Below are 17,937 nucleotides of genomic sequence, written 5' to 3'. Positions count from 1 at the left end.
TTAAGGTGCACTATGCATGCACGAGTTCAGCTCAATACTACTGCATAACAACACTAACTAGACTGCGCACCACCGTGCTTATAACTACTATGTAACTGGCACTTTGAAAGGAGCAATGTGGCACCACGAACGCAAGGTGTTAAACTAATCCGTAATGGCATTTCCATAATCACGGTCGTAATCTCTGTGTAGCAGCATTAACAGCGTCACAGGATGTGCGTACTTGTTCCTTTGTCACGTGCAGCGGGTTGATCGGGTTGCAATGTGTATACTGGTTCTGAAATTAATAGTGAGTGAGGAAACAACGACACACGTCATCGTCGTACACATCGAATGATTGTCCTAAAATGTGAGGTGAGAAGACCCGCTTCCAATTAAGTGTGTAAGGTTAGCGCTTCTTATACAATATGTCAGTTACACCATACAGTGTCAGCCTCTTTTCATTCAGGACTTAAAGCTTCAACCACTGGTCTCCCACGAGGACGGGTATGGTACTGACAAACATCGGAATATAATTAGTGTGGATATTGGCATCTAGCTTATGGTCGTCCTTCTCTGGAACCCCCACGTTGCGCAACCCTGCACGCCAACGAGGACGCCACAGAGTCATTCTAATGTTAATGTTTACAAGGGCAGTAAGTAATGACCACCCCACAGTAGGAACTCATGTATTTTAAACCAACGAGCATCATCTTGATTTTTAGAGCCCACAAACATGAATAACTAGGTGTTGTTCGAACCTTTATTTTCTCAGGTTAGCCTAGACCTAGACACACCGAAGGCCCGGGTTCGATTCCACACATGGGTACAAAGAGTGAAGCCCATTTCTAGTGTCACTCGCCATAATCTTGGGTGGGATATTTCCCAAACTCACACACTCACTGTATTTACTTCAACCTTGCAATACTGCGATATTTGTTCGGGGAATTCGACGACGTATGAAGGTGCACGCCAGATACAAACAGTGTGTGAGGTGTCTTTTGTGATATCACGGCATGATTCAGCATCACCTTCGGCATGATTCCGGGCTTTTATAGCGTTTATCACGTTCGTGAAACAAACGATCACCGATATGGTGCATCAGAACCGATGATTATAGCTTGTGCGAACCAGGGAGTCGAACCCACAGTCATAGGACCACCATATCAAATACCGTAACAACAAGCTCCGTGCTTCAATATCCAACCTCCCCATAATGCAATCACTCACAGACCCGTCCTTTCCAATAGTATTTGTGCTTCTGTGAGTGTTGGTTGGTTTGTTGTTTAACGTTGCACTCAGCAATATTACAGCCATATGGCGACGGTTTGTAAATAATCTAGCCTGGACCATACGATCCAGTGATCAACAGCATGATTATCGTTCTACGCAAGTGAAATACGATGACATGTGTCAACCAAGTCAACGGCCTGACCACCGTTAGGCGCATCTTAGGACAAGCATGGGGCACTGAAAACCAATTCTAACCCGGATCTTTACGGGCAGTGTGAGTGCGCGATTGAGTGTGCGTGTACGTGTGCGTGTACGTGTGCGCGAATTGGTTGAATGTGCAAAGTAAACACTTTGGTGAAACTCAGGATCCTCTAGGAAAGATTATCAACGCAATACTGGGATTCGAACTTGAGATGACGGTTTACGGTACGCCAAACGAACAACCCACCATATGGCTGAATAGTATGTTTCACAAGGACACGTCACCCTACCGAGAAAGCTGGCCAAATAATCTAAGCAATTACTCCGCTGCATATGTTTAACATTCTCTGACGTATAATCAGTGTGCAGCGTTAATTGGTGACACAGTGGTTCGGATACGTACAACTGACCAATGAAGAAACTAAATAGTGCACTCCTAATGGGGTATCGCTGTTCTCGTGGCTGGGGGGTGGGCGGTATGTTCCGATTGTCGGACACTTCTCTTTACGCCCAGATAGTCAGCTAATGACAGGGATGAAACCACTCAGCTCATGACAGGGATGAAATACGTCATTATGGGACCCGTGAAGATCCGGGTTAGAATTGATCTTCAGTAATCCATGCTTGTAAGGTGCGAACGATGGTCAGACTCGCTGACCTGGGTCTAGGGTTTCGAAGGTCTCTTAGCGCTAAGTTAGTCGTAACCTCATTGATAGTCGCGTCTGTCGTTGTATTAGGCTGTTTTCGAAACAATCGTAAAACTTAAGCATATCTTAGCTAAGATTATTATCTGGTTGACACTTGCCATTGTAACTTAATTGATGCTCATCCTGTTGATCACAGGATTGTCACACGTTTAGACACAAAATTAACAGTCTTAATACCGTTTTGAACAGGTGTGTTGATGAGTCCCCCGTCGTGGATGATTTCAATATTTCATGCCCTGGTAAAATTGCGCAGACACAAGACGGCTATAACCTGTGGCTTCAAGTTATCAAAATCTGAACAAATTGTATGCACTTGTGTCGTAAATACAAACCCCAAAAGGACCCAGACTTATTTTTCGATGGTACTCCCATCAAGGCAGAAGAAGAGGTCAAATGTCTGGGACTCATATTCGAACGAAGTTCTCTGCATAAATGAATATTGACAACGGTGCTGTGGCGGTGTTGTAAAACACCCATTAAACATAACAAGTCCATGTTATGGTTAAATCCTGTTTATATATACAGTGTGTAGATAGTCCTCAGTTGGTGGATGGCTTTTCAACACAAGCATTTTCCTACACATAATTAAAGACTGTCTGAAGCCGTTGCATACGCCCCATACATACCGTGTCCGCACATACACTTGTCACCACAGTTTGTCACGTCCTTGACATCGACGTTTATAACACGGCAGTGATCAATTATTTAGCACACACGCGTATATACTCACCTTCTTGAAAGTCACGAAATCGACCGACAGCCTCTGCATCCAAGAATGAGTGAACAATTCGTTACTCAGGGGAGAACTTAACTGGAATCACGGGGTGCTTTGTATATCAGTTTGGTAAATTTTTATGTGCTTTCACACTTCGTTTTGTTGTTTTGATCGTGTTTTTCAGCATTTTAACTAAATTAAAATAATAGCACAAATGTGAAAAAAGTTTCGGAATATGTATTGTTGTTATACTTAACTAAAAGGAAAAGCGTGGGTCCTAAGCTATTTTGAGGAAACATTTGTCCTAGTAATGAATTTGTAGCTGAGTCAAAAAAGAAAAGAAAAATCGCTCGAATGATATCACTAAATCACTGTGTCACCTCTCGCTTCATTACATCTCTTTATAACTTCCGGTGGTCAATATGAAATTATCCATACCTAAATGCGATTGCTGGAAGTTAGGGTCATTAGGTCTCTGTAGTGCACTAAGACATATGAGAATGATTAGTATTGAAAGACTGTAGCTGCTTCTCCTCATCCAGCATTCGTCACACGGCAGCAGGCCCGTATTGACGAGCGACCGGCGTGTCGTAGGCAGTTGGTTAGCACCACCGTTGATTGCATCTACAATAGCCAAGCGAGAGGGAGAGGTGTCTGATGTACGAGCCCAATACGAGTTCCCACTGCCTGTTCGGTGAGTACTTTCACTGTTCGTTCCCACGAGCAATGCGCTCTAATGCTTGATTTGTATGACTCTCTTTGAAATCCTTATAGGAAAGGCATGATGGCTTGCATCCCAAATATTATCAAATGTAAAGGCTGGAGTTGTCCCAATACTGCTTAACATATATGGAAAGCCGAGTACTGAAAAGTCGAATTTATCCCTGTTGCCATAACCTGTTGAAAGTGTTCTTCTCTCCGAATATGTTTTGGATAAATTTGCATATGAATGTCTGTATTCCTAGTTCAGTTGGGTACATCGGGGGAAGGGAATGGTTATATGGTGGTTTCTGAACTACACGTATATGAAACAGTTGATACATTAAACTTCGAAATCAGTTAAATATCCGAGCATATTTTCCGATTAATGTACGAGGAATGATGGTTTTCCTTTGGTCCGCCATTTGAGTCAGTAGTGTATGAAGTTAAAAGGATAAGGGTTGAATTGGAACTTTGCAAACAGTCAAGCAATCATCTGAGTTTTTGGCGAATTCACTTTTCATGAATACTTTCTATGAGCATAACAGTTTGCCGCCCCCTTGGATTAAGATTAATGTTTGAGACAAGGCTTTCGTGGAAATTCATGGTTTTAGAATCCGTTACAAAGGAGAAATTTGACATGTCAGCAGGTTCAAGAGGCGATAATACTGATACCGATTTATACGTGGCGTTATTTAATATGCCTCTTGTACCAAGTTCTGATATCCGTGAACATCCTGGTTAGAATTGGTCTTAAGCAATGAATACTTGACGTACAAGGCGACAGGCATCGGGTAGTCAGTACACATGTCATCGTTTCTCATTTGTACAGATCGATGGTCATACTGTTGTTCACTGGGTTGTCTTTTCCAGCCTCCATTATTTAAAGACCACCGCCATGTAGCTGAAATATTGCTGTGTTAAACCACCAGCATGCCAAGTTCTGAATTAATGTGGTGATGTGATAGTTGCTTCTATCTGATGCTAGTAGGAACAAATACACACGTTTCATTTAGGGAAGCGAACTTTGGATGACAGCTAGATGGGACAGATTGAGTTAATTAGTAACTCAGTTTGTGTTCATACATGTTATTTTACACATGCCTCAGTACTGTATCCAACAAACATTGCATTGCTAGCTTATATAAATTTCATAAAGTTAGTGTTCACACATAGTGTAACTATTGATACACTACCAGTTTAACTGTACACCTGCTGAACTGAAATGAATAGAAAGGTTTTTAAAAACAACTTAGTTTGTGTATGGTACCAATGACAGTATCACGCACTCTGAAAAACATTCAGTGGACTCCTGTTCACCCTTTCTCTTTGAACTCGCCGTGTCAAACGGCTGTGCTCCTGTTCGTTTGTACACGAACCACAGATAACTCGATGTATACTGACCAACAAAAGAAATGGAATTTTCGAAAAAATGATATCTCATCAAATTAACAGTTCATGTTTCTATCTTTTACGTAAAGACGTACCAAAATACCAGAGTTACGTTTCTTTTTCTGGCCAGTATATTTACGTAGGTCACGTACACGACGTCGCTTATACGTCGAGGGCAGCCAATGTGATTTTATGCCTTATTACCCCAATTAGAAGAAGTGAGTGAGTGAGTGAGTATGGTTCTATGCCGCTTTTAGCAATATTCCAGCAATGTCACTTCGGGTGTCACGTTGGGCTTCAGTATGAACACCACCCCCGTATGAAAGCTGCCAACGATACAACATGCCAACATCTGTGATCTGCTGACATTTGTCGTTCGTAACGAATGTGTTTGATATTATTCTCACATAAAGGTGAACAATAACAAATATATGAATCTCCTGTCTATTGTCCATTGGGCAAAACTACATAAACGTCAACTGATGTGTCTGCTCAATTGGAACTTAGTTCGGCGGTCAACCGTTAGCAGTGTACAGTGTCTAGTTCTGAGTCTTCCCCATCCCAGGAAAACGTTGCTGAAACCTCGTCAGGCAGAGAATATATTGCCCTGAAACAGAAACTAAAGACACTTCACATGTCATTTCCAGTAGAAATATACAATGTATATACCACGAAGAAGACGTCATTTAGATATGTTCTGGACGAATTAGACAAAAGTAACCTTGGACAAGAGTGTCCTTAGGCGAAAATAAGGTTAAACGGGGTGGTTGGGTAGTATGGTGGTTAAAGCGTTCGCTCGTTACGGCAAAGTCCCATTTTCGATTCCCAAATTTGTCTTCAACAAAACGTTCAAAATTTCTACACCAAACTTGGCGCTTAGATAGGTCTGGTTGACGAACTGGTGTCTTTTGGTAGTTTTGGATTTCTGAATAAAACATGTTTTGCGTTTCCATGGCTATAAGCCAAACTTTCAGACTAAAACAAAATCAGTACTCTCCTTTCCAACAGTGCCTCTCTACTTCCAGTATCAGCATCACGGAGGTTTAACAAAATGTGGCAGTCTGGCAGCATGTTGTTGATAAAAGCATGTTAGTATGTGAATAGTTTTCATCTGTATGTTTTTGTTGGATCAAGGGAAGAACAATGCATATATTGTCCTACAGATTTATGTGTACATGTTGACATATTCATGGGTATTTTACCATTGCCGGGGACATTGATGACTCTCTCTATTTGTGCCTTGTTTCAAATACCTAATACCAAACGTATTATGTTTACAGATTCCTAATAGATTAACCATAAGCCACTATGTCCTCAACAGACCCGTACGTCGGATACGAAATAAGCCAGGAAGCTAGAGTCGTTTTCATCGTCATCGGTATACTCTACGTCGTCACGGGTACGTTTGGAAACCTCCTCATTATTGTTACCATGACAACCAATCGTGTGTTCCGAACCCTCCACGGTATCTATATTGTCAACCTTGCTGTGGCCGACTTGATAATTCTAGGATACGTGGTGTCCTACCTGCTGGTGGATCTGCTAACGGGGAGGTACTCAGTAGCTGGACCTGGACACTGCATCTTTAATGGGTTCCTTATCGTGTGCGCCTACGTTGCGTCTCTCCTGACCCTCACCGTCATCTCAGTAAACCGCTACCTCAACGTATGCCACAGCGACACATACCACCGCGTCTTCACGAAATACACGACTGTTACAATCTGTGCTTGCATATGGGTCGTTGCCGCACTCATGACTCTTCCCCCGCTAGTTGGTTGGGGCCGCTTCCGGTATGACCGGAAGTTGCATTACTGCGGATATGACCGAACAGCTAACTTCGGTTACACTCTTTTTCTCCTCATTGGCAGCATTGCCGTTCCTGCCATCATCATCTTCATCTGTAATTTCTTCATCTACCGCTACGTCAGGAGTGCCAAAAACAGGATCAGACAGGCAGGACTGTCGTCGAACAGAGCCCCCAAGCATTCTGAGATAGCTCTGATCAAGACACTGTTTGCTGTATTTCTCTGTTTTGCGGTTCTTATGAGCCCTTACATGATCACTACCATCGCTGACAGAGACGACACATGGCCTGCTACCGTTCACATCGCCTGCTCATACACATCCTTCACCAACTCATGCGTCAATTGGTTCCTCTACGGTATCATGAATCGCAGCTTTAGAGAAGGCTACAAGAAAACACTGCTCTTCTGGCGTCAACCTTTGCAACGGTCTTCTTTCTCTAATCATGGAGCAAACGTGTTCCCCAAAACGTCCAATAGCAGTAACCGAAACAGATCGGCAGAGGAGGGTTCCTGTGTCAGCCACATTGCACATTCGGATAACAATTTTCTCACTGTCAAGCCATACAAACACTGTCCTAAACGGGAAAACACAAGTATCTGAATCATTGGACGTACTATACAATGGTGCCTTATCTTTAGCTTAGTCTGTGCGACTACGCGCAAATACAAGACAGTTTGTGAATTGTTGTGTCCTGTTAAATGGAACATTTACGAGTTCTCCATATTGATATATTTAACAGTAATGGGGCCTTTAAATCTCGCGATTCGCTACTTCCGGTACTAAGCTGGTTCCTTTGCGCTCGCAAACGTGCGATATGCGAGACGGGGTCCAGCTTACTCCCGGTACCAGATTTCTGGTGGCAATTGTATATTCAAGAAACAGTTCTGGTTACAAATTGCGCGACCGCTGTTTGTCACCTGGAAGTGTCGTGACTTACTTACGTTCCCTCTTACTGAACGCAGCCTTGCTAATTGTGGGTGCTCTTTAAAGTGTTTTCTTGGTAGACATTCGTATATGTACATGTTCATTGGTGAATACCATCACAAATGGCCTGTGTCGAATGTAAGCAATCAATCTTATTTGAAAGTCCTAAAACACACCAGTGGTAGTAAGTATTGATGCAAGTGAATCGTAATATTCTCATTTTTTAAGACGTTTTTTTTTTAACTCTTGGAATAACGCCTACAAAAGAAACACTGGCCCACAACAACAATGAATGAAGATTGGGTAAAGAGCAATAACCAAATTATTTTTGAGATGTTTAAATACAATATATATCTGGAAAACAAATGGTCCAAAAACTCTCGGAACTGTGGCCATCCTCAAATAAAGGATTTGACAAAACTGAACACGCGGATATATACAAAGGATGAAAATTCTGATTTTTTGAAAATAATATTTGGGAAAACACAGCACCACACTACCTATCGGCGAAACAGAATTCACCAGTGGACGAGAATATTGATGCTTACACAAAACACCAGATTCTTTTAATGTATTTATTGGGTTATTCACACATTTCACCCTTGGTCGGAAAACATTATCCTAATTCTTCACATTGCTTTAAGTACTTAACCCATCGCCCTGCTGGTTTCGTGTGTGTGTGAAAGTATGTTTACATGCATAATGACACAAAACTAAATCTAAATCGACTAATTTATAGCGTTGCTAAAACATATTGTGAATTTGCACAAATCTAAGGGTTCTTTGTATTGCAAATGTATAAACAGAGTGCAGAGCGAATAAAATGGGCCAGCAAAATTGTCCTTTCCTCGAAACTCATTCTTAATTTCAGCAGTTTGAGCTTTATTACCATGGAAACATGTAACTTATGTTTCAGGTTCTAACATGATCGGTACGTTTACCAAATGATTATAAACACTTGTACTAACCTCCATGGTACACAAGCAACGAGATAGTTATGCAAAGAAGAGGGTATTTCAGTTGTACTCGTGACATTACCTCTTCAAGTAATAGTTTAATGTGAAATCGCTATCGTCAGTTCTTCACGTAAATTGATGAACTGCGCCTGTAATGTGCAGCTAACAGACAATGAAGAAAATCAATTACAATCGCACCTTGTCAGGACCCACATAATTCATTTTCTGCATATAGGGGGCGGCGAGGTAGCCTAGTGGTTAAAGATCTCGCTCGTCACGCCGAAGGACCGGATTCGATTCCCCACATAGGAATAAAGGGTGAAACCCATTTCTGATGGCACCCATCGTAATATTGCTCGAATATTGCTAAATGCAACATCAATCCCAACTCACTCACTCACTTACAAACCCATTCACGCATTAGTAGGTTAAAATCAGACTCTGCAATCCACCCCGATCCACCTATCAAACGGTTATAAGAAGTGAAACCGCAGGATATGATGATCCTTCCAAGGGTTCAGTTGCACCATTGTTTTCTGAATGATCCATTCAGACTTTTCACAGTTATTGTCCTTTTTACCACCAATAGAAGCTGGGCTGTCCATGGTATTGTTCTCTTATGTCCATGTGTAACCAGCTGAAATGTATGAACTCGTACTTCTAGAGAAATTGTACAAAACGCAAAGCTTTTAAACGACCGGACATTGCATTTATGTTACTTCATTATTTCCAAACATCCAGTAACACTGCAGAAAGCTTGACATAAGTTGTTCACTGGTCCCGAGGTGGCCATGGGCTCAGGAAAAATAAACAAACATCGAGGGTGCATCAACCCATAGACCCCGGGTGGCCAGTGAACAACGTATTTATTTTACCGAACACCTCAACGTTAATTTTGAACTGTTTGAAGCATAGGTATTGAATTGTACTCTTTGGCCTATCTGCGTGAATCGGGGCGGTGGGGTAGCCTGGTGGTTAAAGCGTTCGCCCGTCACGCCGGAGACCCGGGTTCGATTCCCCACATAGGTGCAATGTGTGAAGCCCATTTTCTGGTGTCCCCCGCCGTGATATCGCTGGAATATTACTAAAAGCGGTGTAAAAACCAAACTCACTCACTCTCTCACCTGCGTGAATCAAATTATTCGAATCTTGCATCTTCCTGCTTTTCCCTCATGTATTGTCTTAGTAAAGTGTCCGCGGTGTAATCTACCGTATGAGTATTCACAAGGACTACATTTGAACGTTTGTTAACATTTCCTCATTGGAATGTGAGGTAAATGTTTCTTAGCCATCGCTAGATTTTCCATGCGATACAAGAATATCAAATTTAGATGTACATGTATATCCCCTCTATCGATATACATTCGCAAAACATCGGTAAGTTCCGTATATGATTCAAATGCTTTTCGAGATAAAGAAGTACTACCACGAAGTACCAAATGGGTTCGGCATTTCCAGCGGGGTACATTGAAATGCACCTCGCTTGTAAGCGAAGTACATTGAAATAATAGAAGATCGCTCAGCCAGTCAGGAAACGACATTTATGTGTGAGGTAAGATAATGTTAATTATCTGAATCCCAGTTTGATGTGTAGAACCAGTTAGCAGTAAAAGCTCAACACAATAACCATGACACATGAAGGACCAGAGAAAAGCTTAGCGTTTCAAGGCCTACAGAATGAAAGATGAATTAAGGTGTTGTTACGGTGCTAACTGACCTAGAAGCATATAGCACGTGTACACCTGCGTGTATACTAAAATAGCCACGTGGCGTTGTCGCCATTATGGTCTGCCTCACTTTCAGCCAGCTTTAATGCACTTCCGGCTCTCAAGGTACGAAGGATTGGGAGATATCCAAAAAGAAAACCCTGAAACTCTGTCGACTTCATCAAGTCGATTCATCAACTGTATCGTACACAGTGTTTTATCTATCACTCTAGGTCTCTGAATCACCCCATGCTGTATGTTACACCCTTGCTCGCACATTACGATGAAAGACTGACTGACACTATGTTACCATGCATGCATCCATACATCCACCTATCCATCCATCCATCCATCCATCCATCCATACATACATACATACATACATACATACATACATACATACATACATACATACATACATACATACATACATACATACATACATACATACATACATACATACATACTTGTTGGACTCGCAAGAAGGTGTTTGCATGTATTTATGTGGCTACCATCTGTTCATATACCAACGGATTCGTGGGTTCTTTCAAATACACAGGGTTGTGTACTGTACATTAGGGATTGTGTCAATACGGAAATAGTCTGCACTCAAAGCTGACGCCAAGGTTTTCACACCCGGTCACTGACGGGCTCAATCCCGACACCTCAACCTTGCTGGGTCACTAGCCTGACACTTTAGCCAGCTTGCCAACCGTGTTGGCGATCAAACCAACTGACAAGTGAAAGGTGTTGTTTACTGTTACAGTTTGCTCAGTTTTACGTCGTACTCAGCGATTTCTCAGCGGTCTGTAAAATAAGCGAGTTTGGACCAGACAATCCAGTGACTGGCATTGTGACTATCGACCTACTTTTCTGGGATATGCTGACGTGCATCAACCAAGTCAGCAAGCATGTCCACCCACTCGCCTCTTACAACAAGTATTAGTTCCTGCAGACTAGTTCTAACCCTGGTGAATGTAACAGTACTGGTCATCAGGCTGATCGGGTCCACTTTGCAAAGTTGGACCCGATCAGCCTGATGACCGAATGATTCCTTAAGATATTGGCAACTCTTATGACAAGCATAGAGTGAGTGAGTCAATCCTCTTCCACGGGTTCTGCTCATCGTGAACACGACTCACTGGCGTGAACTGACATAATGTCACAATGATTGATATGTACTGTCTGTGTTCATACAAAAAGGTGAGTTGCTCCTATATCCACTGGCACAACTCATGAACAAATGTGTTCCTCGTTCCCAGAGACGCATCATGTCTAGGCCTGTAAACGAAGGTTATAATCTACAACTTTCTAAACTGAACATTTCGGAACACTCAACATTAAATGATAGTTACTTATCTTCAACAAAAAAAAAAACTTACACTTGCTATTGAAATAATCACAAATACGATCTTCTTGGAATAATACTGTATTTCCCATGCAATTTCTATCATAATGCCATGAGTAGAAGTTCGCAATTGCGTTATTAATTTCCTGTCACTATGATTTCTTACTAGATTCAAATACAATTTAAACTAAACTGAAACTTTCCTTTATACATTCTGGTAAAGAAATAATTTAACTCTGTATTCCTGAATTTAGATATCAATGAGACGCTGCTTAACAACTTTACAAAAATTATCAACATTTACAACTGGAACTTCCCAAACATGTCCAAATATACGTTCATACAGAAACATTTTAGCACTACGTAACCATGATTTATAACCATTTTATACCAGTTAAACATAAATCGTAGACAACCCGCTGTGTACTTTTTTCACTGTCTTATAACTAAAGCCAGTAACGTAACATACGGATATACCTGTTTATATTATAAAGAATGCCTCCAGAGTTCGACGCATACAGCAATTGTAGACGATTTTGCATTGATCTGCGAAATACGCCTGTTTTTGGGGTTGTTTGGGGTTTTTTTATAATTCAGTACATTTAACGATACCCCTCACTTCACAGCCAAACACGACAGCAGAGGTAACTAAAGTGTCGAATAGTTCACACAAGGTTCTCATTGAAATGTTGTAACAACAGACATTGTTGAGTAAAAGCATTCTTTGCTTTAAGACCTTTGTCTGCTGGAGTTCTATAAGCGTGTATTAAAGAGCCTGTTTAAGAATAATCGCTTGGAGAGTCTGCATCTGAGCTTCAATACTTATGTATTTATTCTTGATAACCCCTGATTATAAAGACATCTGTTTGAGAAATCTCTCGTTTGTTATTGAGTTATGGTTTAGTAACATTTAAATATTTTTCTTCCAGCATTCTAGAGTCCAATCCCCTTTACACCAAGTATAACACTGCGTTGTCAATGAAAGTTACACAATATACTTCTGTCAGTATAACAAATGAAACTGTGCTAGCATAATGATCATATTCAAATAAAACCAATTCATTTGTGTATCTGAAATGATGCTTGACTGGTGTGCGTCGCTAAGGTCAATCCATCAAAATGTCATTATGGATCACCACAGTAGAGCATGCACTTTAGCAAACACACTTTGACGACACGTTTCCGCGGCGTGTCTTGAATGTAATGCGTATGATCAGCAGGCGGTATGACATTGTCGGGTCCCTTGGGTGTAGACAATAGTCCTAACCAGTCCACCTTTGATATCTCAGTCGGTTGATTATCGTTGACCAGAGTCCGTCTACACCAGGAACAAAGAAATATTTGGACAATATTTCTTTTCTGGGGAAATTTCTCTCCAGCTATGTACTTCCGGTGCCAATCGTTAGATTACCAACGGACAGTATATTTTCTTGCGTGTGTCACACCATCCGTGCATGGTATATTTATTCTAGATGGTACTCCACAGAAATACAGAATAGCGATGACATCGTTGCAATCACTGTCTATAGATCGTCTATGTTATTGTGTGCATATCTCAGCCGTCTCTGGTCCTAAATAGTGTTATGACTGTTTAAGAGATCCGTTTCCACAGCACAGTATCATGTTATTTACGTCTGAGATAATGGTTTGTTCGTGTAACTAGTGTCGTCGCAATTCAAAACGTCAATCGGTTCTAAAAGTGTTTGCAAACGTGCATACAACAGACAGCTGTTCACCTGCTTTCTCAAACCAGTATCTTTGTTTACATTTCCAACACTAAAGCATCCCAAAAGGCTTAAATATGAAACGAGCTAAAGAAATGGAATGGCCATAGAAACGGTCGATATATATTATTGGAAACTCTACTGAAATACTTCCTGTCACCAAGCACAACATGAGAGACCTTTGAAGATCCAGCTTAGAAATGATCTTCAGCAAGCCATGCTTGTCATAAAAGGCGACTAACGAGATTGGGTGGGCAGACTCACTGACTTGTCTGACATCTGTCGTCCTATCCCAAGTACGTAGATCAATGCTCATGGTGTTGATCACTCGATTGTCTGCCCCAGACTCGATTATCTACAGACCACCAAATAGCAAGATTACAGAATGCAGCGTTGAACAATAAACCAACCAAATGACAACATCAGTACTCTTACAAGTTCCATAGTTACGACAAGCATGGGTTACTGAAGACAATTCTATCCCGGATCTTCACGGGTCGTACGAATTTTACATCAACCGAAATTGGACCCATGTAATGTAGACCGATATTACGTTTCGGACGTCACCTGACCTGACATGAAAGTCAAGGAGGCCAAAGTCAAACCTCCCATAGCTGTTACATGTAATACAAGTGAGCACGAAGCTGAATCCTATCAAAACATGCAATTGTAAGCAAGAGATTATGGATAAGGGTGGGGCCATTTTTAGAACGATTCCCGTAAATCTGACATTAAATCTAACACTAAATCTGTAGGTTTCACGAAACCAATATCTTTTCCCACAGACTTCCATAGTAAAGTTATATTGTTTTAAACGTCACCCATGCTGTCAATAGTCAATAGCCATTTCCATGTACACACTGGTATAACCTAGTGTTTAAACGGCATTAACAACACAAACACCGGACAACCTATCCTGCCTATTTTCCGAGCATAAACAGTAATCATGCTGAACACATCAACCCGGGCTCCACACCAAATGTCACCTACTGGAAAATATCTGTACACACAAAAAGCAGAACTCATGGTGATGAAAATGACTGCATTAAATACATAAAATTATAGTCAGTTTTAATTACTGGATGAATGTGCTTTCGAAAAAAACCATCAAAATCTTGCACTATTTCATCCAATCACAGCGGTCACATGTCTATCTGGCCAGAAGTTTCAGCACCACTCACAAAGTAAGTGTTTTGACATTGTGTAGTAGAACCCATAGCCGTTGGTAGAAACCCATGCAACGACATCGTTGACTGGGTGGGTTAGTTTGTGAGAGTGAGTGAGTGAGATATTACACCTCAGTGCCCCTATGTCAGCTATAAGGAGCTGATTCAAGATTGTTCGCGACACCTTAACACAGCCATGATTTAATAGATTAGGGTAATTGGAGCTGAAAGTGCAGTAAGGTGCTTTCCCCAGAACTGATTTACGGACGTAAACTCGTTTCTTTACTAGGGCAGTCTCACTAATCATGCTTATTACACATGCCATCAATGGCGCTTCGAGCAGTAGCTCACTTGAATACGGATTATATGACAGTCACTTGAATATCTTCAAATATCAGCCAAGAAATGAATTTTGAACAGCCGTACTCAATCTACTTCATATTCAGCACAATTCAACAATCATGATACTCTCTACTTGGGCAGTGGGTACTCTAGTTATTAACACGTTCGTCCGTCCCGCCGAAGACCCGGATTCGATTTCTCAAATGGGTATGATGTGTGAAGCCTATTTCTGGTGTCATTCGCCGTGATATTGCTGGAATATTACTACAAGCGGCATAAAACTAAACTCACTCACTCACTCACTCACTCTCTACTCTTAACAATAATATGTGCAAAATTATAATCTCAAGTTACATCTTAGCTTAACATGTCATTTTTTCTCATCATGTCACGACTGATTATTCTAGAACATAATTAATCAATACATGTGTAATTTCAGAAACTACTTTCCATATACTTTTATTCTAAAAAAACAACATTCTGTTTCCAAAACTAAATAAGCTAAAACGGGATGATAGCGAGTATTTTGGGGTGTGTGAATAAGTTTATTTTACTCTGCACTCAGAAATATTGCATCTATATAGGGACGTTCTGTAAATAATCGTGTTTGGACCAGACAGACCAGTGATCAACATCATGAGCATCGATCTAAGCGACTGGGATACGGTGACATGTGTCAGTCAATCCAGCTAGCATGAACACGGACTGCTGACGATCAGTTCTAACCTAGATTTTCACGGGTTGAGTTCTTTTTGGAAATGTTACCCCAGCTGAACAGAATGGTAGTCAAACGTTGTCATACGAACTCTACAGTATTTGTCATTACCATTTACTGCTTGTTAACATTTTCCATGCCTTCTTGGACATCGCAACTAATGCTGTTTACATGATCTTTTGGATGATTTTCAACGAGAAAACTTAAAATGTTGACATTTCAAAATTATCATATGATAGTGATGTGATTTTAAGTCATAGCTTCAAAAGTGCGATGGTTTCAAGGTTGTCCAGGGTGTCAACTCTCAGCGGCCACATCTCCTTGACCAGAGTGAGTGAGTCTAGTCTTACGCCACTTTTAGCAATCTATCAGCAATATCACGACATCTTGACACTAGAAATTAGCTGTGGGGAATAGAACCCGGGTTTTCAACTAGGCTACCCCACCGCCTCACCATGACAGGACCTCACTGTCACCTTTGATCTAGGTGAGCTAAAGATGACACCTTTGATCTAGGTGAGCTAAAGATGCAACGTGACTGGTAAACCATCCTCCGGTTAGATGTGCTTGGTCCGGGCGTCGTTCGTCATTTGGAAACCGAGCACAACATAGGTTATATAGGGAATAATTGAGCAACTCGACCAGTTATTGTATATAGAAAGATTCAAATCAAATTCGTTTGACGCAATATTGTAAATCCAAGCATTGATTTATCGTATCCTGCCCAGGGGCCGATATTCGAATGCAACAGATGTTGTTAAAATTTTCCTAACAGGAAGAAAGAAATGTGTGTTCAAGCATATTGGCTCAATGAAGACTGGGGTAAGGAATTAATTTATATCACCATGAACACGAACATGTTTGCAAATTTATGTGTTGTCAAAGACAGAAGTCAAACATACATGAATCAGTTTACATTATGAGATTTTTTAGAACTTTATAAAGCGTTTTGTGTAACACATGACTTTTTCTCGATACTATGAAGCCTGTCATAAAATCATTTGAGATATGTTGTACATGAATATTTTTTTCATTTGTTTGTATAGTTTTCATTAAATGCATTGCAACTATCATGCGTAAATATAGTCTGGTTCATAATTATTGAGAATTTTTCTTCTTACTTTGAGCTATCCTAACACCTCAACTGATTCACTGATACTTAAAACTAAGTAATGGTATAAGGGAGGTAACTCATCTTGGCCTACTGAGTATAGTACAATTAGAGTTACCTCCCCTGAATTTGTAGCAGACGCCATTTTCCTCAGCACTGTCAACAATGTCTGCTGAAGATAAAAGAAGGATGATTTTTGAGTTGTGTAATCAAGGAATTGATGATGTAAATACATTGGCAGAGAGAACAGGAACTCCTGTTTCTACTGTGTATAGGATTAGGAAGAATTTTAAAGAGGGAAAGAATTTTGGGCACCAGAAAGGAGCAGGGAGACCCAAAAAATTGGACTTCTCAGATCGCGCCCGGCTGGGTATTTTAGCGTCTAAAAAGCAAAGGGCAAGCATCTCCAACATCAGGTATGAAATGATAGAAAGGGGATCAACAGTTGTAGGACTGGAATTCCTTCTCCTCTCATGAAACAAGAACATAAAGACAGGCGTGTTGAGTGGTGTTTGGCACATGAAAACTTTGACTGGGAAAATGTGATTTTTACTGATGAAAGCTCAATATGGGTATATCCCAATAATGTGAAAATATGGACAAAGTCTGCGTCAGCACCGTTGTATCGACGACCTAAATACAGCCCAAAGTTTCATGTATGGGGAGGGATATCCTTATTAGGAACGACCCCGCTGTGTGTGTTTGAGGGAAATCTGACAAGTCAACGCTACACTAACATATTAGATAATTTTCTCCTTCCAAGTGCACATGTGTTTTATGGAAATGACTGGATTTTGCAGCAAGATAATGATCCTAAACACACCGCAAAACATGCCAAGCAGTGGTTTCAGGAGAAAAATGTGACTGCATTACCATTTCCTGCATATAATCCTGACTTAAATCCCATTGAGAACATTTCGGGGATGATGAAGGAATGTGTGAATCAAAAGGGGTTGACAAAAATTGAAGACATGAAGAGAGAAGTGGTACGATACTGGGATAGCATAACTCACGAGACACTAACCTCTCTGATAGGAAGTATGCCTACCCGTCTTAGACTGTGCCGTGAAGCTCAAGGAGATAAAAATATTAAATTGTTACCTACACAACATGAAAAGGTCAGTTTACTTTCACAATACATTCAATTTTATCTGATTTGTTCTCGTTTAATAATATGAAATGCTTTAGCTATTCTCAATAATTTTGAACCACT

The 17,937-nt window shown here is 40.8% G+C and overlaps 1 protein-coding gene across 1 annotated transcript; it reads left to right on the top strand.

The window, feature by feature from the left end:
* The first annotated feature begins 3,506 nt into the window (after positions 1 to 3,506).
* LOC137276767 (melatonin receptor type 1B-like) lies at positions 3,507 to 8,496 on the top strand. The gene is made up of 2 exons (XM_067808408.1): positions 3,507 to 3,529; positions 6,207 to 8,496. The coding sequence occupies exon 2, from the start codon at positions 6,235 to 6,237 to the stop codon at positions 7,330 to 7,332; it is 1,098 nt and encodes a 365-aa protein (XP_067664509.1). The 5' UTR covers positions 3,507 to 3,529; positions 6,207 to 6,234; the 3' UTR covers positions 7,333 to 8,496.
* The last annotated feature ends 9,441 nt before the right edge of the window (positions 8,497 to 17,937 follow it).

The sequence above is a fragment of the Haliotis asinina genome, chromosome 3 (genome assembly GCF_037392515.1).
Source record: "Haliotis asinina isolate JCU_RB_2024 chromosome 3, JCU_Hal_asi_v2, whole genome shotgun sequence".
Classification (NCBI taxonomy): Eukaryota; Metazoa; Mollusca; class Gastropoda; order Lepetellida; family Haliotidae; genus Haliotis; species Haliotis asinina.
Note: the sequence above shows the minus strand (reverse complement) of the source record. Positions and strands in the feature narration are given on the sequence as shown.

Coding starts and splice junctions, on each gene's coding strand:
- LOC137276767 (XM_067808408.1), top strand. CDS start 6,235: ATGTCCTCAACAGACCCGTACGTCGGATACGAAATAAGCCAGGAAGCT.